Here is a 27,507-nt window from a genome sequence, read left to right on the forward strand (position 1 = left end):
TGACCAGATAATAAACCTGTCCTACCAAAGAACTTATATAAATGGGCGGCAATATTGACCCATCGTGTTTCAAATGTCTCAACAGGGAGGAATGGTAGGACAGATACATAAATATTATATAACATATGGATTTAATTCTTATTGAAAAAAATTTTGTAGATCATGTTTAACATGTGCAAAACATAATCCACAAAGGAATTTAAGACCACGAAGGGGACAATTTCCAAAACTACAATACCCTTTCCAAACAATTCATATGGATTTTATTGAGTTAAACCACAGTGAAGGGAAAAGGTTCTATTTAGTCATTATAGATGCATTTTCTAAATGGATAAGAACGATTTCCAACTAAACATCCAGATGCCTTAACTGTAGCAAAAGCACTGTGTAAAGATATTATTCCCAGATATGGGATTCCAGAGAAAATATATAGTGATAATGGAGTCCATTTTGTAAATCAAATAATAAAGAAAATAGGAATTATGTTTCACATAAATCTGAGAAACCATTGCGCTTACCACCCTCAAAGCGCTGGATTGTGGAAAGAATGAATGGGTCTATAAGAACCGCCTGAAAAAGTGTATTGAAGAGACAGGAAGACCATGGACACAGTGTCTAGATCTAGTAAAACTGTATATAAACATTACAAGCACGTCAGGGCTAACACCCTATGAAACGTTATTTGGAAGACCATACAGATTACCACAGTTTAAAACATCAGTGGGAGTTAGATGAAGAAGCTAACCTAGCTGATTATATGAGGAGTATGTTAGAAAAGCAACAGAAACAAAATCAAACTAATGAGGAATGTTCTATCTCCCAGCAGGAAAACCAACAAGTGGAACCAGGAGACTCGGTGTTAATAAGGAGTGTAAAGAAGAAACATTGGTATTCACCTAAGTGGGAGGACCCATATCAGGTATTACTAACCACTACTACAGCAGTCAAAATAGCTGAGAGATCAACCTGGATCAACCTGGATTCACACTTTGTAAAAAGGTCATTTTGGTTGAAAGCTCCATCAGGGGAAGTGATTTACAGACTGATAATAGGTTGGACCCAGACATTTAGAGGCTGGAGAGACCCGAAAGTCAGTGAAGAAAATTAAAACACTGGAACCACTTAGAGGAGTCAAAATTTCAGCCAAAATGACTTTTAGATGGATTAGCAATGCTTTCCATTGCTGGGTATTTATATTTTTTCTCAGATTTATTTTTATTTTTCTGGTACTTCTGGGAACCAGTCAAGATAAAACAGAATGTAATTGTTAGGTATTATTTAGTCAACTCAGAGGTAAGAACGATACAGAATCAGTTTTACTTGTGACAAGGGTAGCCCACTTTGCACTGCAACTACAAAGTTTTGACACCCTATCTCTTTATTTATATACACAGTTCAACAGACAGTTCAGACAGGGTGTGTGTGTGTGTGTGAGAGACTGAAAGGAGGCTGTTCTCATGTGCCTCTGGTGTGTGTACAAATAGATAATGGAATCCCACACACAGGGAGGACTGCATACCAGAGCATGATACAGAGCAGAGTGCAGGTGCCTTGCAGCACAAAGTTTTTACATGAGTGATAACAAGTCCTCGCACCCATCCAACAGTCCCTCCTTTTTCTCATTTCACTTAAGCAACAACTTATTTCGATTTTCTGCTGTAAGGTCATTTTATGAAATACAATGTATGAGTACACTCGGGCTTTCGATGTGATTTGTTTACAACATGTCATCATAATCGTCCCCTTCATTTTCGGGCATTTCTACCTGATTCAGTGTTGCATATGCCACCATGAACAATACCAGAAATTCTGTAGGAATGGATGTGCGTCATGTTCTTCCGTCAGTGGTCTGAGATGCATTCCGTCAGATGTCCATCTCTTCTGGTTTGGTTTCGCCTCCTGTGGATCCCGCTTTAGACAGAGAAAGAGTCCTGCTACCAGAATTAAGCTCAGGCTTATCAGTCCTGTCCACATGTTACAGAAAGCCATTTTATAATTGGGCGCAGATCAGCTGTTTTCTTCACCGGTTTGAGACACTGGGCCCTATGGGTCCTCCAGTCCCTTTGTACCTGGTCTTCCTCTGCTACCCCGTCGGTTGATCTGGCTCCTGTAACGGCAAAACTGGCTTACAGTGGCTCTTGTGGATCCAGGATGGTCTCTGCGATTTTCAGAGCTGTCGGTGTGGTCAGGAGAACACGGTATGGCCCTCTCCAGCAGGGGGTGCTCCAGTCCTTTCTGTGGAATGTCTTAATCAGGACCAGGTCTCCAGGCCTCAGGTTGTTCTGTGAAATTGGAGCAGAATTTACTGGCAGACTACTGGACAACTGTACTTCTTTTGTTTGTAACATTTTATTCATCCATTCAGCTAATGAAGTTTCCTGTTGTGCTTTCTCTGTTTCATTCATGTCATAGGGCAGAGAAAACGGTCTGCCATGTACTATTTCTTTGAGAATACAAATTTACATCAGCGACTTGGTGTCACGTGATCTCAGGCTCAGAATATAGTGGGTGGAGTTATACAATGATGTACAGTAGGTGGCAAATGGAGTAAGACCAGTTTGATTTGGAGTTATTCTCATCCATAATTTAACCAGGGATAGGCATTCGGGCCATGGCCTCCCTGTTTCTTCCATTGTTTTCCTTCATCTTTAACTGAAACCCTAATGCTTTAGAGCACAGTTCTATTACATTATTTACAAAATGAGTCCCATTATTTGACCTTATAATCTGTGGGATACCATATGTGGGGAAGAAATGTGTCACTAGGTTCATCTATTACCACTAGGCAATATTTATTCCCCCGTGTTTGCAACAAATTATGCATGATCTGCAAAAATTCTTTGCATAGTCAGAAAAATTTATAGTGTAGAATTAATGCTTTACCAGATGTGACATATTCCCCCCTTGACACGTGGGTCTTCCCAATGGGTCACTGTAGCCGCTGTGTTGTATAAATGTTTTGGGAGGATTGGTTTATCTTCTATCTGATAGATGTCATCTTTTTTCTGTGCTCCTCTCTTTAGCCAGGCCTTTATTTCTGTCTCGGGTGCTGACTGTTGGGCGTCTTTCAGCACGTCTGTGTCTATAAATAGCAGATCTGACATTTTTAGTGTTTAGGGGTTCTGTTGCAGCTTTCTTTGCAGTTATGTCTGCAAAGGTTTTCCCCTTTGTTTCCGTGCTAGAATCTGTTTGGTGAGCTTTACATTTACAGAGTGCTATTTTACCAGGTAGCTGTATTGCCGATAATAATCTTTTCAAAAGATTAAAATGTGTTAATTCTGTTCCTGATGATGTTTTAAAACCTCTATTTTGCCAAATATTTGCGTGGTGATGTACTGATCCGAAGACGTAGTGGCTGTCCGTGTATATAGTATTTGTCCCTCATGAAGTTCGCATGCTCTCACTACAGCATATAACTCTGCTGTTTGGGCTGAGCATGTATTTGGTAGAGATTTAGCTTCTATTATCCTATCGATGGTTGACACTGCATAACCAACTCTATTCTTTCCATATTCATCTTTAGATGCTGAGCCATCTACAAAACACCATTTGTGAGTTTGATAATGGTGTTTGGGAAATATCTTGTTTAGGTTTTGTATCTTCTTCTAGCTTTGTTTTACAGGAGGGGGGTTTACCATCTTCTGCAGTAGGTATTAGAATACTTGGATTTAAGGGGCATATCTTTTAGAGTTATGTTGGGCTGTGATAATAATAGCGATGTCAGTGTGATATGCATTGCATGTAGCGTCAGGTACTTCTCTTAATATTCTTGACTTCAACATATCTTATATTACTGGCTTAGTACCTTCTTCAGCTTCTGGCTTGAAGGGGTATTGGCGGACTAATGGCCATCTTTCAGATATTAGTTTTAACCTTGTATGGTGGGAAATCCCTTTATAAGCCCTACATCTGTCGATGATTGGGACCACAGTTCAGGTGGGACAGCAGCTAAGGCAGGATGCATGTTGCTCTCTTTGCTCTCAGCTAAGCCCTGTATTTGTCCCTCTGCCTCATCTAAATGTGTCCCTGGATGGACTTTGACTGTCCATCCTAGAGTGAGCTTCCAGATTTCTGTATGAGGATCTACTTTCGACAGTGTCAGTGCTGTTCCTGCAGAGGTTTAAAGCCTCTGTTTTTCCAAATTCTTATTATTCTTTTTTATCATATTTTATAAAGTAAGTCCTTATTACATTTAAAAATGAGATCACAATTTTTGGTAGTTGCTATTATTTTAAATAATGCTTGGTTTAGTTCATATTAAAAATAAAAAATAAAAACTCACTCACTGATGAACACAAAAAATGAAGGGCATATTATATCTTATAATCTTAGTTTGTCTTACCCAGTTTTATAGATACAACATACAGTTTCAGTCAGCTTTGTATTTAGTTCAAGTAACTAAAGTTTGTTTCAATTAACTCAAGTTTTCTCTATTTCAGTCCAGTCCAGTAATTCTGTTAAGGTTCATTTCATCTTGTGTTAAGTTTGAGTGTAATTCGATCATTTTGAACCTGACTGGACAAAGTCTAAACATATGTTAAACACTTTTTGTGTTACCATAGAGAACTGACCTAATATTGTTATGGTAATGTTGAGGACTCTAATTTTTACATAACATGAAACAGACATTTATTTCACAAAAACAGATAGTCAAACAGACATTTGGCCACAGGAAAGTTTAAATACCCTGTTTGTAAAAGAATTGTGAAAAATTGAAGACGGGTCTATGAGCTTTCTTATGGTTATCAGTATTTTCAATACAGGTAGAACCTTTGCCATCTTTATATGATTTTTCGGAAAAGATTCTGGAAACCTTATTAAGATATAAGTTTGGCAATGATCATCAGAACATCAGACCTTTATTAGTGCTTTTAAGGTCCCTCAAAGATGCATTACAATGAAATCAGTCATTCACATTCACACACATCTTAATTATTTCTCTGTCAGAGTAATTTTATTTGCAAAAATTTGAACATAATTTGTCAGTCATTTTCTACCGCTTATTCCATAGTGGGTCACGGGGGAGCTGGTGCCTATCTCCAGCAGTCTATGGGCGAGAGGCAGGGTACACCCTGGACAGGTCGCCAGTCCATCGCAGGGCAACACACATACAACCACGCACACACTCATTCATACACCTAAGGGCAATTTAGAGAGACCAATTAACCTAACAGGCATGTCTTTGGACAGTGGGAGGAAGCTGGAGTACCCGGTGAGAACCCACGCATGCACGGGGAGAACATGCAAACTCCATGCAGAAAGACCCCCGGCCAGGAATTGAACCCAGGACCTTCTTGCTGCAAGGCAACAGTGCTACCAACAGCGCCACCGTGCAGCCCCACCCAGCCCTAGAGAATCACTAAACTTCTGGGGTCCAGTTTTGGTCCGCGGACCTTGAGTTTGACACATGCAGGTTAGAGTTACAATCTTTATCAGATGTTTCAGCAGAGACAGACTTCTGCTGTTTGCAGAAGTTTTATCTGTGTTCTCAGGCAGCTGCATCTCTTTGTCAAGGTCGTTTCACAGAGCTGAAATTTAACTTCTCTCAAAGAGGAAAAATCAAGAATGCACACAATCTGAGCCAAATATGGAATTATTTCCCTGTAAAATGAATCTTTTGCATTTTATCATGGTATTGTTGGTAGTATAACACCATTATAATTTGAGGCTACCTTGGTATTCTAAACTGGGATGGGTGGCGGTCCACCCCCCTTATTTGTTTTCAGTTAAGCTGAAAGTTTTTTCCTGTGCTTTTCTTTAGGCCTCAGTATTATGGCTATGTCAGTTAAAGGCTGCTCTTGTTGTTTTTTTAATTCATCTTTTTGTTTTAATCTGTTTATCAACTGTGTGCATTCAGGGACTGAAAGGTCCCCTTTGAAATTATAATCTGGCAAGGTTTTTTATTGTCTCTTGAATCTTTTGAATGCATAATCTCCAGTTTAAGATCTCCGTGTAGTTTTAGGATTTCAGTGATAATTAAGTTACCTGAAAATCCGTATTTTTTATGCCATTGTGTACATATTTCTGTTTTAAAAGGGTTGCTTGATTTATCTTGTTTTTTCTCGGGGGTTTGAGGAGGTGCTGCGGCTACGCCTTCTTCCTCCTCCTCACGCTGTACCAATGCCTGTGTAGCAGGCGGCTGCGCTCTCGGAGGCTGCCGCCTCTGCTGTCTGAAGGCAGCTGTAGTCTCCTCCTCTGGCCGCACCAACTTTTTTAACTTTTCTTTTCGCTTCTCCCTCTTATCCTGCCTCTGTATGTCTCTCAACTTGCTCTATTCCAACCATTTTTCAGAGAGTTTATATTCAACCTTCGTTTGTTCTTTCTTTTGTCTCTTTTTGGTTTTCATTATTTCTAATTTTAAATCCCCTTGTAATTTTAAGATATCGTTAATATTTAGTTTACCCAAGAAACCATGTTTTTTATTCCATCTATGACAAGATCATACCTGCTCCTTTTACATAGTTCTCCATAAATTTTACATCCCCTTCTAAGTCAATTAGTTTACTTTGTTTCTTCCCCATTATGTTTTATGTTAGTTTAATTGTAGTATGAATGTCCCAGATAAAAGGTCACTGGCATGAGACTTATGGAGAGGACATTAACACGGCCTCTTACTGCGACTAGTCCGCAGCGGTGTTAATTTTCCGGAATGAAATCCGACCTTAATCTCCAAAGTCACCAGTACGTCGTTTTAATCTGGGCAAAAGAAAACACAGGACTAGCAGAATCCTACTAAGATTCTATTAAAATGCTTAGTCCTCCATACACACACAACACAGTCACACAGTTAGTATTTTAACATATTTATGTCCCTTCAGCAATATGTATGGTCGACCTAGCTTAGTTTATGAGCTCCCTTATTATGCAACATCATTTCTGATCTCCTCACGGCAAGATCCAACCCAAATTTATCGCTAGTTCCTTGCAGCGAAAAAAAATCTTCCCAATGCAGTGTCCTTACGGCGACACGCTACCTAGTCGTTTCTGATCTCCTTGCGCGAGATCCAACCCAAATTTATCGCTATTTCCTTGCGGCAAAATAAAATCTTCCCAATGCAGTGTCCTTACGGCGACACACTACCAACAACTTTTAAGTACTTTTCTTCTTTTATTTCTATAGCACTTACTCTTATCTCATGTACTGTATTTTAAAGCTATCTCGCCTCGGAGTTGACTTCTAGGTGACTCTGTCGAACCTCCCAGAGTCACCCGACGTCGAGCAAGACGATAACCCACCGGCCAGATGCGAATGTCACACACCGGGACTTTCAGCCACCAGGCCTAGGTGCGGCTGTGCGGCAGCGCTTAACTCGACGTCAGGCTGTTCCCGGAGATCCGCCAGTCACTGCAAAGAAAAACAAGATCAGTTTAGTTCTTATAATCTCCGGTTTCAAAGGACCAAGTTATGTTAGGTATTATTTAGTTAACTCAGAGGTAAGAATGATACAGAGTCAGTTTTACTTGTGACAAGGGTAGCCCGCTTTGCACTGCAACTACAAAGTTTTGACACCCTATCTCTTTATTTATATGCTGTGGTCCAAACACAGTTCAACAGACAGTTCAGACAGGGTGTGTGTGTGTGAGAGACTGAAAGGAGGCTGGTTCTCATAGGCCTCTGGTGTGTATGTGTGTGTGTGTTTGTGTGTGTGTGTGTGTGTGTGTGTGTGTGTGTGTGTGTGTGTGTGTGTGTGTGTGTGTGTGTGTGTGTGCGTGTGTGTACAAATAGATAACGGAATCCCACACACAGGGAGGACTGCATACCAGAGCATGATACAGAGCAGAGTGCAGGTGCCTTGCAGCACAAAGTTTTTACATGAGTGATAACAAGTCCTCGCACCCATCCAACGGTAATAACACCTGCTATGAGTCATATGAAACAAGTAGCGCTAAACCAAGGAAGGCAAGATAACCCAACTATGTGTACTAAACAAACTTCTTATACTTATGGCATTCAAGTGTGCGTGAAATCTAAAACCATAGCTGTGGTGCTGATCCCACTCATTAGCTTGACCAAACGAGGAAAGAGAGGGCAGGATTATAGAAGTTATAAATGGTACTTAACTAATGACTAAAAGAGATTGTGTGGTGTGTATGTGTCCCAGGCTTTTATTACAAGTAATTCCAGCTGTGATACCACAACCCTGTGTGATGGAAGTGATGGATCAAACTAATTTTAATGAAACGTGTTAACACTGGGATTCTGTTTTTCCTGTAACTACAGCAGATAAGAACAAATCAGTATTCCATAAACGGGTCACCACTGGAAACTACACATGTATAAATATGACAGAGAGAGGCAATAAATTGGGAAATCTCACTGCAGTATGGTGTACTGCAATTGTAAAAGTAAATAAGTATTTTAAACCAGTCTCTAGAGGAGACATTTGGTGGTGGTGTGGTGACGACAGGTTGTTTGATCGATTACCTTCAAAAGTAACGGGACTCTGTGCTCTAGTCACTTTATTGTTACCAGTTTCAGTATATCCTATGTCAGTAGATGAAGTAACAGATGGACTATCTAGTGTTAAATCCACATGACTGGCGTAATAGAAAGTGCAGAGCAGTAGCTTGGCAGACTGAGGGAGACTCTACATACATAGATGCTACAGATGAATATAAATTAACTGATCAAGTAGCTGCAGGATTTGAATCAAGTATCAGTTGGTGGTGTACGATGAACAAAAACATAGACAGGATCAACTATATCCACTACAATGTTCAAAAACTAGGAAATTGGACACAAAGCGGGTTTGAAACTGTCCATGACCGATTGGCTTCAACTTCCCTGATGGCATTCCAGAATAGAATTGCTTTGGACATGTTGTTAGCTGAAAAAGGAGAAGTTTGTGCCATTTTTGGAGAAAAATGCTGCACATTCATACCTAACAACACTGCTGACTGACGGCAGCCTCACTAAAGCCACAGAAGGTTTGAGATCTCTAAGTGGCAAAATGAAGGAGCATTCTGGAGTAGACACCTCGATGTGGGACTCCTGGCTGGATGTGTTTGGGAAGTATAAAATTTTAGTATCATCAGTAATAATTTCCTTTGCAGTGTTTGCTGCAATTTTGACATTGTGTGGATATTGTTGTATTCCCTGCCTTCGTTCTCTTCTTAACCGTCTCATCACCACAGCTATTTCTCCTATGGAAGACAGAGTTACCTAACTCTATCCGTTACTTAAACATCAGGATGATGAAGATGATGAGGATGCGACTGACCGCTTTTCTGACCTGTACCCAGATCCATTTCTATATGATTCTGTGGTTTAAATGTCAGTAAGTTCCTCTGAGTGTAATTATATTTGTACTCATGAAAAATGATCTTACAGTTAAAAATCCAAATGAAGTGGCTGTTTAAGTGATATGAGCAAATATAAGATAAACAGGGGGGAAATGTTGGAATAATTGTATATAGTTTTAACTTATATTTTTCCTTTCATCTTATATTTTTCCTTGCCTTTAACTTTACTATTTGATCTTTATAACCTTTCATGATGTATGTGTGAGTAAGGATGTGATAAGTTTGTCTGTAGGCAAGGATCAAAGGTGGAGTTGGGAAGGAAGCAGTCACAGTTGAGGTCATAAAGATGGTGGCTGATTGTGCTGAACAGAAGACACTGATCTTAAGATGGGGGAGATTGTGGAAGTGTGTTGTTATGACTTGTTTACGTTGCAGCTGTTTATCCCACCCTTCAGAGCTGCAACATTTATTGTAACTAGGGAACCCTCAAAGATAATAAAAAGAGAGGATTCGGACAGATGGTTTTCAGAGCGGTAGGAGATTTGTAACTGAAAGCACATCTCTGTCCGTTCTCCTCGCAGCAAGTAAAATAACTAATTATTTGTCTTTCTCTTCTTTTTGGGATGATTATAAGTATTTTAAGTTGTTTGAACCTGACAGATACCTGCCCTGTGATGACTGACTTTAGATACTCCTGATCTAGGAAATAATTAGATTCCCTGTTGATCTGAAAAGGCCACACCACTTACAAAGACAAATATTTAATGTCACTTTTATTTCCAATGACAGAAGAATAATTAACTCGAGGGAATTAATCTTAAGTCTTAAATTTGTTTGGAAGCCATTTTAAAACATATGCAATAGAGTTTCTGTAATTGTTTTTCTCATTCTGTCCATTAAAATGAAACTGCAAAAAAATATATATTTTGTGACTAGAGTTTTATAATCAGCAGGGGATGAAATAATTAATTCAGGGTGTATACACAGCAAAAAACTAAATCTTACCAAGTATTTTTGGTCTAGTTTCCAGTGCAAATATCTTATTGCAATACTTAAGTAACTTATCAGCAAGATATTGCAGCTTGTTTTAAGTCATTAATTGCTCAATATTGATGGCAGCTTATTTCACTTATAACAAGGCATTTTTCCCATATCAAAAGTGAAATCTGCCAGTGGAACTAAAACTTTTTCATTAGTATATAAGGAATTACTGACTTAAAACAAGCTGCTATATTTTGCTGATAAGTTAGTTATAAGTTAGTTTTGTCTTATTTAAGGTGTACCGAGATATTTACACAGGAAACTAGACAAAAATACATGGTAAGATTCAGTTTTTGCAGTGTATTGCTTCCACAAAGGAACAACAAGCTTAAATTCTATGGAATCCACCCCCATATTGAACGGCTTCTGTCATGGTCTTTCTAAAGTCAGAGCAAGTGATCAGACGTTGCACTGGAAAAGTGACTGTACAAGTACATGCACTCACTACTGGAAAACAAGTTGAGTGATCCCTTAGACGCTCTCAGCGCTCATGGTCAAACATCTATGTTATTTTGAAAAGTTTGTTTTTCATTAAAAAGAATGGAAATGTGGACTTGCCCTGTCATCCACTGAAGCACATCCTCGGCGGCAAGAGACTCCGACACTTCAGCTGTTGCACTTGGCGCTTCTCAATCTATGAAAAGAATGCATTAAAACAGTCTTTTAATCTTGGAATTTTTATCTAACGAGGTCTATGTTTAATTAAAGAAATCAATTAATCAATACTTTATTCATGTGATGTTTAATATTGTACCTGATATTTCAACCTCCTCCAAGAAATCTTGCAGAAAGTTAATAATCTTCCTTTCATGTTCCCTTTTCACTGCAATGTGGGTGGCAATTTATCATGATGAAGTCATCATCAGGCTTATGAGTGAAGGGATGTTTGCAAAGAATTAGCAAAGACATGATTAAAAATACATTAGGAAATGGTCTGTTAGAGTAAAGCCAGAAACACTAATACTAGTTACTTTGGTCATCATCATTCCTGGAACAAACAGAGGTCGGCAAGCCTCAGCATTTGCAGTTATCTGGTTTACCAGACCATAGAGTTCCATGCCTTTTCTGAGTTGCTGCTGCATTGAAATTAGGCTTGTTGTGGAATGCAAGAAAATAGCATTTGTGGGGGAAAAAACCCAAAAGTAACCAAAAAGTAGAATGGCAAAGCTTCACAAAAAGACTCAAATACATTTCTTACTGGCTTATGGTTTCTTTGTTGTCCATTTTGATAGGGGCGGTGTATTCACAGCTTACTATGTCCTTAGCCAGCATCATAAGAGATTCTGCATCTCCTGCATTGTCAACCTAAAAGACAGTTAAAGTAATAAATCCAACAAATGGTACAATTGTTGTTCAGTTAAGGCCATAATTACTCAAAACCCTAGCTAATTCGCATTTAATTTCTCATTAAACCTGATTTTTACACTTTTGTAAAATATATGCCTTAAAATTAAAATATACTTAAATTTCCAGAGGGTTGAATTGTTTTTGGATGAACCATATTTCTCATTGTGGTCGACAGAGTAAGGCAGAGTCCAGGTCTGCCACATCCTTTTTACTCAGAAAGCTGAAGTCCAGATCTCCACTGCAGAAGAAGTTGTAGCACCAATCTTTGAAAAAAGCTGGAGCTAGGCCACCGGGGCGTGGCTAACAGCTCTATGAACACAAATCTGTCTTACTTAACCCATTGAAGAAAAACGGCTAGTACACATACAGTTACTATGAGTAAGCACTACATCTGACCAACCTGAAGTTTTCATTGTCAAGGTTTGTCAGAGAGAATTTGGGATTTTTACCCTTGCTTTCAGGCCCTTTGAAGAATCTTATCTCTATATCTGAAATCATATCTTGCAGCAGAAAACCACTCATTCATTTTAAGGTTAATTGTTCCATATTTAGAATGTGAAAAATTATGAATTACTTACCTGGCTCTCCAATAAAGACCACCTTGAGAGCATCTGTAGGAGATGCAGTTTGTTTCTCTTCCACTGGAGGATGCCCCTATCTGGAGGGTCTTCTCTGGCCACACACAATTTAAACTCTTTTGTTCTGTCAACTTGTTGTTCAAGCAAGCCCCATACATCTTCCATGCTTAAAGAAGCAGAAAACAGTTCAAATTTACATTCTATAATACAGGCACTGTAAACAGCCTTGTTTATCAGAGCCATTTAACAAAGGGCTACAGTGATACCTTACAATGTGGAGTTTTAAATTTCAAATTTCATTGGTTACTTTGTAACTCAGAAAATGATCAATCAACAAGCAGTTATTTGAGCAGATTTTGACTATACATTTAAAAAAATACCTTTTTGGTGTACATTCAGGAGTTTTAGCAGAACACATACCAACGTCTTGAGCTGCAGGGACTGTTGAGGCAAAGCTGTTGATGGAACACAGTTAAAAAATAAACATATATGTTTTTAAGGTTAGCATTCTCATAAAGACCTAAACAGAAATAATATTATATTACCTCTCCCCACACAGACTAGCATGGACTGTGATCTCCTCTTCTGGAAATTTGCTGTGGAAAATTGGACAAACCACCTGACATAAAAAAATAATATAAAAAATAAAAGGGTAAAACCAAACAGGTTTTAATAGTTTCAAATTTTACCACGTAATTTAGAAATTAAGTGATTTAAGCTTTGCCTTTTTCTCTACAATCCATGAGTCTGAGTCCTGCAAATACACAAAAGTGCTACATTACACCCTGCAATGTTTAGAACAAATTTATAGAAGACCTTACACTCATCTCACACCCGCTTTCATCAGAATCCCCCTTCTCTGTGCATGTCTTAATATGCACTGCAAGCATATGCAGAGGCATCACTTTACAACACTGGTAGCATGTCATATTTGGCATCTTTGAAAAGTGCCGAGAGTCAAGAGGCAAAGGACACATGTCTGATGTCTTCTGAAGGGGTACAATGTAAAGGGTGACTTCCCCCCCCCTCCTGAAACAGCTTTCAAAGCTCTGACAGAATAGCCCTCTCGGTGTGTCAAAGTAGGGACGTATCTAATAGCTGCAGGGTGATGGCTCTCAACGATTAATCTTGGGCATCCATACATCACATTCAATCTAGATTCATGGAAAAGTTAAATTAGAGAAGGAGAGACAATAGACCAAAAGCAACAGTCCTTGTATAACCTTTAATATCAAGGGATCCTTGCATGCCTGCTTACTTAAACTTCCAAGTATCAGTCATGAATTTACTTGGATTTTTATGAAATATTGTTTGGAAAATTACTGAGACCAACTGATTCAAATACCATGTATTCATTCCCATCTTTCTTGACAACGAAAAAAAAACATTCATGTTCCCAACTGTTTTGTAGCAAGAAAAACATTTTTCTTTCAAAAACTCATTTATGAATACATCTGATTTAAATTAAATTTTATGAACTGAGAGGATCAGGTGGCAGTGCATGGAAGTGTTCATTCTGCAGTGCATCTTTGATTTTTTTGCATGGTTAATAAAGATAATCTGAATCTCCCCACAAACAAATAATTGGATTGACAACGGTACCTTTGTGTGGTCACCATCCTCCGGGAGGGTCACAGTTTTTTCCCCAAACCAGCTTGCATGAGCTCAAGCTCCTCAGATGGCAACGGTGTGTGGGAAGTATTTCTTGGTAGCAAAAAAAAACTAATAGCCATGTTCTTTGTGGTTACCTTCAACTGTTTAGTAGAAGGAAAACACCTCTTTTTACCACGGATGCTGGGTTTAAAATACCCAGGAAAAGATCTGTCAAACAAAACAGTAAAAGTCAAATAATAAAGTTATCCACAGCAACATTTTTTTATTTCCTTCAATAACTTTTAATAATTACTGTAGATCATATATACAAAAATATATATAAAAACAGAAATTAATTCACAAAAAATATAACAGAGAAACTACAACAGAAAATCAAGCACACACCTTGTCATCTCTTGCTGTCCAGTCTCTATTTCTCTGGCCTTTGGTTATACAGATGAACTACTTGCAGCCAGGGAGTCCATCAGCAATGACACCAGATTTCTGGCAGCAGACTCAATGAACTTCTACCATCACCCTAAAGGAATTAAACCAGATGTTATATTTTTTGTCAAACCGGTAACCATTACAGATTAAACCAATAACACAACTGATCCGAAGTTTTTTTTTAAATCCACTGTGGGTCAGCTGCTATAATTCATTACTTACTAATTAAAAACAACCACTTCAGCTCTTTAAACATTTCATTTCCTAAGCTGCTGTAGTTTTATCTTTCTACCGTTTTAGATTTTCTATTTCGCTAGGTTAGGTGAGTAATTCTATAGACCTGACGTTGATATTGTAATGTTTTTGTTTCCCTAAAATATTTGTCACCTATACCTGACACCCTACAACAGTAATCTGTAACTAGCAAGTTGCCGACTAGGCCAGTTTAACATTATTATTACAATTCTTCCTCTTTATTTTTTACAATTTTTTCTATGACTGTTTTTAAAAATTCACACAAAATGTTCTCTGTAACTGTACTGTATTATGAAGGATTCTGTCGAAAATTCTTGTTGGTTTTAGTTCATTTTAGTTAGTTAGCCGACTACCGACAATATTGCTAGGCTAATACATAACCCTGCCAAGTGCGGTCATCTCAACATTTTTAAATCGGTCAAGAAACAAGTCATTTCACTGGCTAGTTCTTCAAACAAGAAAATTTATAAAACTGGAATAGTTAAATCTTTTCTCACCTGGGAGTATTGCGGAGGGTTAGTAACTTTATTTTCTGCCATTTTTGCTGTCGCCACAAACGCACCTGTCTTTAGGCAGTTTGACCCATTCTTCTTTGCAGAACATCTCAAGCTCCATCAGGTTGGATGGAAGACATCTGTTTACAGCCATTTTCAGATCTCTCCAGAGATGTTCAATCGGATTCAAGTCTGGACTCTGGCTACTCCAGATATTCACAGAGTGGTTCTGAAGCCTCTTCTTTGAGATTCTGGCTGTGGGCTTTGAGCTGTAAGGCAGAAAAATGAACCGTCACCCAATCTGGAGCAGGTTTTATCCAGGGTGTCTCTGTGCATTGCTGCCTGACACCTGGCATTCAATCTTTGTCTCATCAAACCAGAGAATTCTGTTTCTTATGGTCTGAAAGTCCTTCAGGTGCATTTTGGCAAACTCCAGACAGGCTGCCATATGCCTTTTATTAAGGAGTGTTTCTGTCTGGCTGCTCCACCACATAGGCCTCATTGGTGGATTGCTGTAGAGATTGTTGTCCTTCTGGAAGGTTCTCCTCTCTCCACAGAGGAATGTTGGAGCTCTGACAGAGTGACCATGGGCTTCTTGGTTGCCTCCCTGAATAAAGCTCTTCTCCCCCGATCACTCAGTTTAGACAGCCATCCAGCTCTAGGAAGAGTCCTGTTGGTTCCAAACAGCTTCCATTTATAAAAGATGGAGGCCACTGTGCTCATTGGGATCTAAAGAGGGAAAAAATGCAGCGCGGTGAATACTTTCCAGAGGCACTGTATAACCAATGGGGCAAGTTAGTTGGGTGGCGATGATGAACAAAGGAGATGTGGCGACTGTTCTCGGTCTAGCCGCCTGGTGCAAGTGTCTACAGAAGCTCAGACAGGTTAGGGCAACTACTCTTACTCTCCATCGGGTCGGGTTAAGGTCATGGGTTACACATACATCAGACCGTACTTAACTTTTTTCTTAAACCTTTTCCAAGGTTTATTTCTTCAAAGATACAGTCGTTTACTTGGCCAGAGAGATTCAGACATTCATGTGCGCTTTTTCCCTGCTGCAGCCTGTGGACAGCCGCTGGTAAAGTGAAAGAACAGTGCTGGGTACCACTGTTTTGTAGCTCTATGATGTCTTGGGGTTTCAAACTCTAACTCCTTCTTCATCCAGGGAGCTGTGAAGGGAGATGGATTAATGCATCCATACTCCTTGAACATTTTTACATTTGGTCACGTTACAACCACAAAGTTCAATGCACTTTATTGGGAGTTTATGTAATAGACCGAAACAAAGTACTATGTAATTGTGAAGAGGGAATAAAATGATGCATGTTTTTTTTTTGGTTTTTTTTACCAATAAAATAATGAAAAGAGTGGTGTGCATTTGTATTTAATCACCCTGAATTAATATTTTGTAGAACCACTTGTTCCTGTTATAGATGCAGGACTGAGTTACACGTTTTTTTACCCAACAGCAACAATGTCAATATGCTTTGATCTAAACCACACTACAGTGTAGCTTTGGCTGTTTGCTTCCTTATCCCTTGTGAAAAAAAGCATCTCCACAGCCTGACACTGCCACCACCATGCCTCACTGTATGGATGGTGTATTTAAGGTATTGTGCAATGTTAGCCAGCTTTGTGGAGCGCACTGATAGTTGTCCAGTGAATAAGATTCTCTCGCCTGACTTGGGGATCACTACAGGTTCTTCAGAGTTACCATGGTTACTATAAGGATATCGTTAACCCTGCTTTAAACATCTCCACAACTTTGTCTTGGACCAGTCTGCTGTGTTCCTTCATGATGTTGTTTGTTCTTCACTAATGTGCTCTACCAAATCTCTGAGGGCAGAGACAGCTGGATTTATACTGAAAATAAACTACATAAGTGGACTAATTAGGTGATTTCTGAAGGCACTTGGTCTCACTGGTTTAGGGGTATCATAATAAAGTGGGACAGAATGCAAATCCGCAGCACACTTTTCAGGTTTTTATTCGTAAAAATTTTGAAAATTATGTATTATTTTCCTTACACTTGACAATTACGCATGCCCTGATAAAATCTATTTAAATTACCATGAGGTTTGTAGTTATAATGTGACAAACAATGAGCAAACACAAGGGGATATGAATATTTTTGCAAGGTGGCTTGTATCAATTTCCACATTTCATATATTTTGTGTTATGCTTTCAGTTTTTGTTACATTGTAGCTTGCAAGGAGGGGGTTTTCTTACAATCGCTAAAGGTGGGGTAATTAAAACTAAATAAAAGTTAATACCCAGAAACACAAATATAGTGGAAAGCGGAACGATACGAGGGAGTCGGCTTCAGTTCCCACCCGGCGTGTAAACAACAACGCAACGCAACGCAACGGAAAGTCCATCGTGCCGAGGCGGACCATGTGCTAACTAACGCGCTCTGCTGCAACATCTTCTCGGTTTATTTCCCAACATGGAGAACATTACAGAGGGGACGTGGGACAGCTTACCTGTTCAGCTAAACGAGAAGATCTTACAAACACTCGAAGAATTGAAATTTACTCACATGACGCCTGTACAGGTAACTTTACTTAGCTTTAAATCCCTGTGTTTCTATCCACTCTGCCCTTAAATCACCACCTGACCGATTGATCCGCTTCCTTTACAGTCAGCTTGTATTCCGCTGTTCGTGAACAATAAAGATGTGGCAGCCGAGGCGGTGAGTGTCTCTTTCAGCAAGTCATTTAACGCAGCTGAGACGGAACAAGAACCGTCAACATGTAGCGTTAGCTCTGATTCTGTCATGAAAAAAAATCCAAACAAATGTGATCCAGGAAATGTTTTCATGGTATAGTGTGTTTATCGCGTTACAAATCTTTAATTCAATTACATAAAATCAGAAAAATAATAAATCATATTGAATTAAGGTACAACAAATGCAATATATCTACCTTATATAGTAATACAGCCATGCTGCACTGTAATAAATATAACCATATCTGATTATAGGAACAATTGAACAACGATGCTAATAATAAAATTACAGTAGTGGTGATTTCAATTAATAAATTATACTGAAGATGAAAAGTTGAAACAAACACGTGATACTTTTTGAAATGATGGCTGTTGACGAAGGCACTTAGTCCAGTTTCTAACTAATAAAATTCATCTCCTAGCTTAGAAGCAGTTATTAGAGGCTTGTTTTAAAGTGACAGGAATCTGTTTATAAACCATTATCCTAAATGGGAGCTGTGTGAAAGAAAAGGTTTGTGGTATCCAAACAAGACAAAGAATTAAACTCTTCAAGTTTTCTGTAAACAGAGCAGGAATAAAGATGTTTTCTTACAGGCTGATAAAATCTCGTACTCGTTGTCTTCCGCTTTATCTGGAACCAGGTAGTGGGGGCAGCAGACTCAGTAAAGACGCCCATAATTCCCTCTCTCCAGACACCACCACCAGCTCTCCCAGGAGGAGCCCAAGGCACTCACTGGCCAGCCAAGGGACATAGTCCCTCCAGCGTATCCTGGGCCATCCCCTGGGCCCCCTCCCGAGGGAGGCATCCTGGAGACATTCGATACAGACCCCCGAGCCACCTCAACCGACTCCTCTCAATGTGGAGGAGCAGCGGCTCTCCGAGCTCCTCACCCTGTTTCTAAAGGAGTGCCTGGCCACCCTGCGGAAGCTCATTTCAGTCACTTGTATCCGGGCTCTCGTTCTTTCAGTCATGACCCAAAGTTCACTACGCCGAATATAAATTCATGCCACACTTTTCAGATTTTCAGTTATATAAATGTTTTCAGTCATGTATTAGTTCCTTCTACTTCCTAAATATAAAGTACTTTGTTTGTTTAGATAACATCTAAATGAAAGACATAGAAGTTTATAGTTAAAAGTTGACAAAATGTGAAAATGTTCAAGGGTATAAATACTAAATACCACAAGGATTTATCGTACTCCTGTTGATTTGGCTCAGCAGCTCCCTCTGCTGGCAGCTGAATAAATACAGCTTTGACCCCCAGACCTCTGTTGAGACGTGCAGCAGTCTTTTCATTCCTGGACGGTGTAAAAACCTTGGTAGAGCTTAAACATGATCAGAGATCATCCGGAGACAGAGGGCCTTTCTTCATACATCCCTAAATCTTTAAAACAATGGATGAAATGGGAAGAAGCAGTTTATTATTAAAAAAAACTGCGGTATTTAAACTGCTAATAACATGTAAGGTAAAAACGCAGACACGTTGTAATTAGGGGAATTATGCAAAAGGAGTCATTTGAGGCACAGTTATAATGTATTGTTGTTTTGCTCCAGGTCACGGGGAGTGGGAAGACTTTGGCTTTTGTCATTCCTATTATAGAGCTGCTGCTGAGGCGGGAGGAAAAACTAAAGAAGAAGCAGGTAAACATGAGACCAAAGCCAAGATGTCCATTTTAATTTCTGAGACTGTGATGATGCTGATAGTAGGATCTGTTGAAACGTTCCGGTGTCCTCCACAGGTCGGTGCCCTGGTGATCACTCCTACACGAGAGCTGGCCCTGCAGATCAGTGAAGTGATGGGAAAGTTTATCCAGAAATTTCCAGAGCTCACGTCAGTAAAGAAAAATGTTATAGAATAAAATATGACCACAGTATAATCAATAGAAATGTTGAAAAACCAACAGGCATTGGTTGTCTTCAGTAATCAGTTTCACCTCTTGCTTCTCAGGCAGATTTTACTGATTGGTGGCAGTAACCCAGCAGAAGATGTGGAGAGGTTTAAGGAACACGGGTAAGTGATGTATTTCAATCCAGACTTCCTCTATTTTTAAGGGGAGGAGTATAACGTCCTTCTGTTAAACTGGTCATTTGGACAAAGTGCATCTGAGTAAAGTTCAGATTTTTTTTTTTTTAACCTGTGTTTCCTATCTCAAGGTAAGAAATATTGTTTTAATTATAACAAATTAAAACTGAGGAAAATACTTGGATTTGAGTTTTCAAATACCATATCCTGATTGGTTGAATGAAGTGACCAGCCAAAGCCTTTAAGAAACAAGAAAATAAGTCCAGTTGTTTTCTGTTTAAGCTCTTAAGACGGTATTGTCCTGGATCACTGAAGAGCTACACAGACGTGATTGGCTGACTCACTTGATTTGACAAGGAGAAACTTCTAGCATTTCTAGTATCATGCAACAAGGCATTGGCTGATTACCATCACCAAGGTTTTCCAAGGCTTTAAAAGCCGCTAACATGTTCCTTCTTACCGTTCCTACTTTCCATGAGATGCCAGAGAAAGTGCAGGAATGACTGCAACTGTGTGGAGAAGAGATACACAGCACTCCTCAGCCCCAAATTGTTCCTGCACACCGCCAGTGAGCTGGCTAAAGGAAAGACAGCTCCACTTTTCCCTTGCTTATAAGCTTGACAAGTCAGCTTTATGTGTTGAGCAGGTTTTGTGCTACAGTTGCAAATTAATTGTGCTGAAAAAGAAACGTAGAGAGACGGTGAAAGAAAACACCCACAAGAAAGATCATGTAATCAAGAGAGTGAAAAAAGAAAATACATCAAAAACAGTCTCATGGAGCTCGCGCTGGGCTACCATACACCACAGCAGGATAAACAAAAAAGTTTTATTTTAGCATCAGTGGGAATAATTGTTCCCTTTCTGTCTTTGATAAGAGCAGCTAGATCATGTTGTCCATTCTTGTTTTAAATCTTTGTGTTAACGCTGTTATTTTTACACAGTGAGAACCTCATACCAGCACATGCCTAGTTGTTGTCCAGCTGCATAAGATAAACATCAGATCTGACAAGACTGCATGATTATGCCACAGTTTTGTATGAATAAGTGAAAATTCCAGAGAGTATTTTACCTCCAGTTTTCAGTGAGATATGGAGGAATTATAAAAAGTTATTGTTATCCTGAGGTAATGTCCAGTTGTGTTTATTTTCAGAGGCAATATTGTGATTGCGACGCCTGGCCGCCTGGAGGACATGTTCAGGAGGAAGTCGGAGGGGCTGGAACTGGCCAGCGCAGTCAGGAGTCTGGATGTTCTGGTTCTAGATGAGGCCGACAGGCTGCTTGACATGGGCTTCGAGACCAGGTATGTAGCATCAGGAAACATTTCACAGTTGCTAAAGAGAAGGAGCTCATGCAGAGGATCATGTTTTTGAATATAGTGTTTGGATGTAATATTCTTCTCCTGATTCTGGACTAAATTTGTACCTAACCAATCAGAATCTGAGATATAAGCTGCTATTTAGCTTCCCATTGCTTTGGGAGAGAATGGAGCGGGTTTAGAGCTCCTGGCTGAATGATAACGAAGACAGGCTGAAACCATCTAGAGCAGGGGTGTCAAACTCCAGTCCTCGAGGGCCAGTGTCCTGCAGCTTTGTGACGTGTCAAAGGACTAAATGACCTCCTCATACATTCAAGTCATACAGTCCTGCTAATGAGACAATTATGTGATTCAGTTGTGTTGAGAGGGACACATCTAAAAGTTGCAGAAAACTGGTCCTAGAGGACTAGAGTTTGACACTTGTGATCTAGAGGCTGTTCTTTTCAGGAAACCTCTTGCATGTTTTAGCAGCATTTACCAACAGTAAAGCCTTGATATAGCTGAAAGATCTGTCTTTACACTGAAACCAGATACGTTTGGAATATTGTAAAAGAAAAAAAAGCATTTCGGTCTATAATCTCAAGCTACTGCGCTCACTTCCTGAACACTTCCCGGTGGAAAGGCAAACATGGGTCCTTGTTCACTCTGTTGACTAAAAGAAATGGGCCTCGGCCTCATGCTTATACCCCATGGAAACAGGAAATTATGGATTACTAATTAGAGTCCCTGGGAATTCGGATTAACTTAAATATAAAATTTACACAGTTGCAGTTTGTTAACTGAATATTTTTTCTTGATATAATTTTTCCGTCGGTGAATAAATCTACTGAAATTATTTATTTATGTAGCACTTTTCGAAACACCTTTCACAAAGTACTGTATAGAAGAAAACTGAAAACATTAAAAATCAATACATTCTCATAGTTAATCAAAAGCATTTGTAAAAAGATGGGTTTGTAGTAGCGTTTGAAAAAGTTCAACAGGGTCCACAGAGACTTCCAAAGTCTTATAGTTTGAAGCAGCCACACAAAATGAGCTATTATAAAGATATGAAGAAAAGCCCTGCAAGGCAGATACTGATACACCAGCCCAATACCACGTCCTCTCAAGCAAGATCTGGTGGTCAGCTGTTTCAAAAGCTGAACTTAGGTCCAACACAAGGACGACAGAACAGTTTCATTGGTCACTTTGCGCTAGAACATTAGAGACTCTGAGAAGAGCTATCTCTGGTCTGATTTTCTAAAATGTATAGGATGACATTTTGTTGCTGCAATAAAACATGAATTTATTTTTAACCATTTTTCCTATCTTCACCAATGATGCCCATAAACTGGTCCACATTTATATATACTCCAGGTTTACCTGTATTGTAGTTCATCTTACAGTCTGTGTGTATGCAGCCTGAACACCATCCTGAGCTACCTGCCCAAACAGAGACGGACAGGCCTGTTTTCAGCCACTCAGACTCAGGAGCTGGAGAAGCTGGTGAGGGCCGGCCTCAGAAACCCTGTACGGATCACCGTCAAAGAGAAAGGTCAGGCTGCGGCCGCATCCCAGAAGACTCCATCCCGCCTCTCCAACTACTACACTGTGAGTGAATGAGCGAAGAACCTGTTGTTCATCAGTTTTCCCCAAACGATGAAGTGAAGATGACACAAAAGATGTTTGTTCTGTCCCGTCAGATTTTAAGAGCAGAGGACAAGTTCAACAACCTGGTGACGTTTCTAAGGCAACACAAGCATGAGAAGAACCTGGTCTTCTTCAGGTATGATTATATGTGTTACTTTACATTACATGTTTAAACCTACCTTTCTGCATGGTCATTCATTTTTGATTCTTTTATTCTGTTAAAAAATGCGTATATAAATCTTCCAAATGTAGATATTTTCTTTAGATTTCCTATTCACATTCCTACAGCTGTGAAATTTGGCTCAGGAACAGGGTAGGTGGTCATAGACAATGGGAAGATGGATGGAGCTACATGAAATAAAGCAGAACAACAACTCTAAACATACACCCAGAGATACAATGGAAGGGTTTGGATTTTCAGAGGCAGAAAATCCTTTATTTTCACTGTTACAAATACAACGACATTGTGAAAAAAGCGTCCTGCTCAGGGCAGGACCAATAAATAATTTATGTGAAATTGGAAAATAGAAGCAGTTGTTAAAGATAAAATAAAAACACACATTCCAACTGATAGGACATTCCCATTATTGCACACCCCATTACATTCTGGCTGTGTTGGGTTTAGCTATTGCTGTTTTGTGTCAAAGCATCTTAATGTGTTACAGTGGTCCAGTTAAAGTCCAATAGAGCAGAGGTCTTTAACATTGAGAAGACCTGCGTGACCCCTAGGTGGGTCGCGGAGGTACTGCAGGGGGGTTGTGAGATTTCTGATTAAGACTTTTTTTTTATATACTTTTTTTCAAACGTCTGAAAAACGTTAAAAAAGTTATGTCTTTAAACAATTACATGAATCCAACATGTAACAAACTGAAAAATGGAGGCATAAAATAATGTATTTCAGTCAGAAATGCACACATTCAGTGAGCACACCAGCTGAACCCCTCACACAGCCTCACCATCCATGCATTCTGCACAGGAAGAGCAGGATCTGCCCCATCTATGCCGGCCAGGTCATGTAGCCCTGGCGTGTCAGCCAGTCAGTCAGCCAGTCAGTTAGTTAGTTTGGGGGAACCAGGCTGAAAAACGTTGAAGAATTTGTGGCAAGTCTTGAATATTGATGCTCAAAGATTCTCTCCATCACATCAAACAGTGTTTGAACTATTTTGCAAAGAAGAATTTGGCAAAACTAATAGTCTCTAGATGTTTGAAGGCTGGTAGAGACACACGCTACAAGACTTTCAGCTTTAACTGCAGCAAAAGGTGGGTCAACAGAGCAATAACTCAGGAGGGCTGAATATAAATATACATTTTTCAATTTTTGAATTAGAAGACATTTTGGAAACCTTGTATCCTTCTTCTTCTACTTGGTATTTATGCACTTCTTTGTGTTGGATTATGACATGAAATCCATGAAAGAGATCAAAATCTTTAGCTGTAATGTTACAAAATGTGAAAACGTTCCAGGGAAAAGAAAACTGTAATACCTGTGATTAAGACAATACATGAACTTGTAATGTTTGTTTATCTTTGTCTATCTGACCTGATTTTGCATGTCAGCAAATACTTAAATGTGTCATCAGTCAGGGTCTCTTCTATTGCTTTGTATTGTTTTTCAGATTTGATGTTCATTATTGGGGAAAAGTTTTTTTTATGCAAGGTATTTTATTGAGTCAGTAAAATAAAAATAGACATGGTTGACCCCAGGGATCTCCACCAATCTGCTGCAGCTCAGCTGATGATGTGGCACCCCAACATTGGACAGCAAACCAGGCCCTGAAAAGGTTGAAGTACAAGAAGGAATCTGCTTTCAGGCTGCTTCACTGTTTCCTGGGTAACAAAAGGAAACTGATTTTAATCTTGAAAAAGAGACCTCTAAATAAGTAAAACTGATGTACAAAATGTTAAAATAATCTTGAATGTCCTGTTTTTTACAGCCAAGTAATTGTATTTGCTCTGTATTTGTTGAACCATCAGCACCTGCGCCTGCGTGGAGTACTTCGGCCGAGCCCTGGAGTCGCTGGTCAAGAAGGTCACAATCCACTGCATTCATGGCAGGATGAAAAATAAGCGCAACAGTATTTTTGCAGACTTTCGGGCCTTAAAAAGGTAGAAACGCCCTGCTGTCAAAATCTAAAGAAACAAGATATTATGCTTTCGTTGTTTTTTTTAACTGTCGTTCTGTTGCAGTGGGATCATGGTGTGCACTGACGTCATGGCCAGAGGCATTGACATCCCTGATGTGAACTGGGTTCTACAGTATGATCCTCCCAGCAGCGCCAGGTCGGTGCACAGCGACGTTTACATTACGTTTTTTTTTTTTTTTACTAAAGTTGAGGACTATTTTTATTGGCAGATCAATGCCTGTTAAAGACTGAGCTATCCTGTGTGCTTAGACATTAAAACAAAACTTTAATATATTTTGGTGGTGTGGTGGATTTTGTTCATAATAATGAAACACATTAGACAACAATGTGATTATCAGGTGTCGAGAAATCATTGAACCTTTTTTTCCGTCTGCTCACCCGTTGATTTTTCTTGTCAGTGCTTTTGTGCATCGTTGTGGGAGAACAGCGCGTATTGGCAACTATGGCAACGCCCTCGTCTTCCTGCTGCCAATGGAGGAATCATATGTCAACTTCTTATCCATAAACCAGAAAGTGAGTTGAATGCAGTTGTGGAAGTATAGAAAAACAAGTTTTATCGGGGTCCTAGTTATTTCATTCTGTGGATTTTTCGTAGCTGTCTGCAACAGGATTTCCTGTATCAGCCGTGAGTCATTTCATGCACGCTTTGGAGACATTTATCCATTCAGGTTCTGCCGGTCCAATAATATAACCAAGCATGAAGTCACTAAAAGAGGGATCAGAACTACAGAAAATGTCAATAGTGTGAAGTAGTAACGCGAAATCCTCAGAAAATGATATAGAATAAAATTATAGGTGAGTTTTAAGCATGTTTTTTTCCTGGCTGGAGGTTATTTTCAGTTTCATTTGAGGTCTGACCAGCAGATTCAGATGTTGACCATTTTAGAAACCCCCTCCTTCAAAGATGGGTTGAAGGAGATGTTCCTAACCTTTGTCTGATTATTTTTTTTATTAAACAAAAAAAGTGCTTTCGAGTACCTGCTGTTGGTTGATGCGTTCAAAGACCAAATGTAGTGAAAGTTCTTAGTTTTGATGCATGAAAATAATTTTCTTTATCTACAGATCAAAGGAAAATAGGTGATTTTGACCTCTGGTGCATCTATTGTTTTAACATTTATGTGCATTTTCCCCCATAGATGGCCATAAAAAGTATTCCTAATTAGGTACAACTACTTTTTTGACCTAACATTCAAAAATTTTAACCATCTTAATAGTTTGACACAATGTCCGGATTTAAACAGCAGCAGAAAGGCAACATGAACGTAATTATTGGTAAAGATAACACTTAGTAATTTTGCCTTACTGCTAGATATGGTTAAATATTTTTTTCACTCTTTGAAACAAGAAACTATTACTTTATTTATTCAGTTTATAATTCTAAACTACTGGGAACCTTCCTAGAAAAAATAATACAGGTTTTCTTTTCTGTTTCTAGTTTCTTAACAGGAAGATGCCAAAACGTTAGAGACTAATTAAGAAACTGGCTGGCAACCAGAAACAGCCGACTTTGATCGGCCTGGACTGGCCAGTCAGAACCTTTACAATCGGATCTTTTGTTAGCCGTGCTAACGTTAAAAGTTGTCCCCTTCATAATCATTGTCCTGTTTTACAGCAATGCATCATCTCTCTGTGATTTTGACTCTGCTCCTAAAACAAATAGACCACTTATGGCAAGAAAGCTAGCAAAAATATTTTATTCCTCTTATAGTTTTTATATTAAAGTTCTTAAGAAGAAATCCGAATTGCCTGCAATCTGTATAGATGGGCCAAAACATTATGAAATCTCAGAAATCGGCTTTAAACCTCTGATCGGTGCATCTCGTAAACTTTATTGAGAAATGACTGTTAACAAGGTTGTCTTAACTGCCCAGTGCCCGCTGCAGAAGATGTCTCCAATAAAGGACGTGGTGGATGTGCTGCCCAAAGTGAAGGCCATGGCCCTGGCTGACCGGGCCATGTTTGACAAAGGCATGAGGGCCTTTGTCTCATATGTTCAGGCGTATGCCAAACATGAATGTAGCCTCATCTTCAGGGTAAAAGGTGAGCAACACTCAAAGCCAATGGTATGCTGTAGGATACATATAGGAATGAAACATTGTAATATCCTTTTTGTTTAGATCTGGATTTTGTCTCCATGGCCCGCGGCTTTGCGCTGCTCCGCCTGCCGAAGATGCCAGAGTTAAGGGGGAAGTCGTTTCCCGATTTCACTGAAACGACGGTGGACACGGACAGCATCCGCTACAAGGACAAAAATAGGGAAAAGCAGAGACAGAAAATGCTGGCTGAGCTGAAAGACAAAGTGAAGGTCGAGCTTCCTAAAAAGAACTTCATAAAGAACAAGGCCTGGTCCAAACAGAAGACCAAGAAGGAGCGCCGAAAAAAACGGGTTGCCAAAAGGAAGCATGATGAGGTAATTCTGTTTGGGGATTAATTAAGCTTGAAGACAGGATATGTCTTCAAGTTTATGTCTTCATATATCCTAATGGCTTCTTTTGTGCCTCTGCAGGGCTCTGATGTGGAGGAGGAGTACATGAAGGAGCTTTTAGAAGACACTCGCCTCCTAAAGAAGCTAAAAAAAGGCAGAATCAGTGAGGAAGACTTTGAGCAGCAGATTACAAATGGATCAAAGTCAAAGCATGAAGAAGAACCTTAATGTAAAGCTCGGGAGAA

At 39.4% G+C, this 27,507-nt stretch overlaps 1 protein-coding gene and 2 long non-coding RNA genes across 3 annotated transcripts; 1 reads left to right on the top strand and 2 right to left on the bottom strand.

The window, feature by feature from the left end:
* Positions 1-10,861: 10,861 nt before the first annotated feature.
* On the bottom strand, positions 10,862-11,700 carry LOC124872325. The gene is made up of 3 exons (XR_007039262.1): positions 11,483-11,700; positions 11,039-11,151; positions 10,862-10,918 (listed from the first exon to the last, which is right to left on the bottom strand). It is a non-coding gene; the product is annotated as an uncharacterized LOC124872325 (long non-coding RNA).
* Positions 11,701-12,312: 612 nt separating this feature from the next.
* On the bottom strand, positions 12,313-13,996 carry LOC124872376. Its single transcript, XR_007039273.1, has 4 exons — positions 13,812-13,996; positions 12,755-12,805; positions 12,630-12,664; positions 12,313-12,375 (listed from the first exon to the last, which is right to left on the bottom strand). It is a non-coding gene; the product is annotated as an uncharacterized LOC124872376 (long non-coding RNA).
* Positions 13,997-17,338: 3,342 nt separating this feature from the next.
* ddx55 (DEAD (Asp-Glu-Ala-Asp) box polypeptide 55) lies at positions 17,339-27,490 on the top strand. Its single transcript, XM_047372444.1, has 14 exons — positions 17,339-17,552; positions 17,640-17,690; positions 19,281-19,367; positions 19,466-19,557; positions 19,675-19,737; positions 20,900-21,049; positions 22,465-22,654; positions 22,747-22,829; positions 24,668-24,799; positions 24,881-24,973; positions 25,236-25,350; positions 26,709-26,877; positions 26,955-27,247; positions 27,344-27,490. The coding sequence occupies exons 1-14, from the start codon at positions 17,445-17,447 to the stop codon at positions 27,488-27,490; spliced, it is 1,773 nt and encodes a 590-aa protein (XP_047228400.1). The 5' UTR covers positions 17,339-17,444.
* Positions 27,491-27,507: the final 17 nt, after the last annotated feature.

The sequence above is a fragment of the Girardinichthys multiradiatus genome, chromosome 8, assembly GCF_021462225.1.
Source record: "Girardinichthys multiradiatus isolate DD_20200921_A chromosome 8, DD_fGirMul_XY1, whole genome shotgun sequence".
In the NCBI taxonomy this organism is placed as follows: domain Eukaryota; kingdom Metazoa; phylum Chordata; class Actinopteri; order Cyprinodontiformes; family Goodeidae; genus Girardinichthys; species Girardinichthys multiradiatus.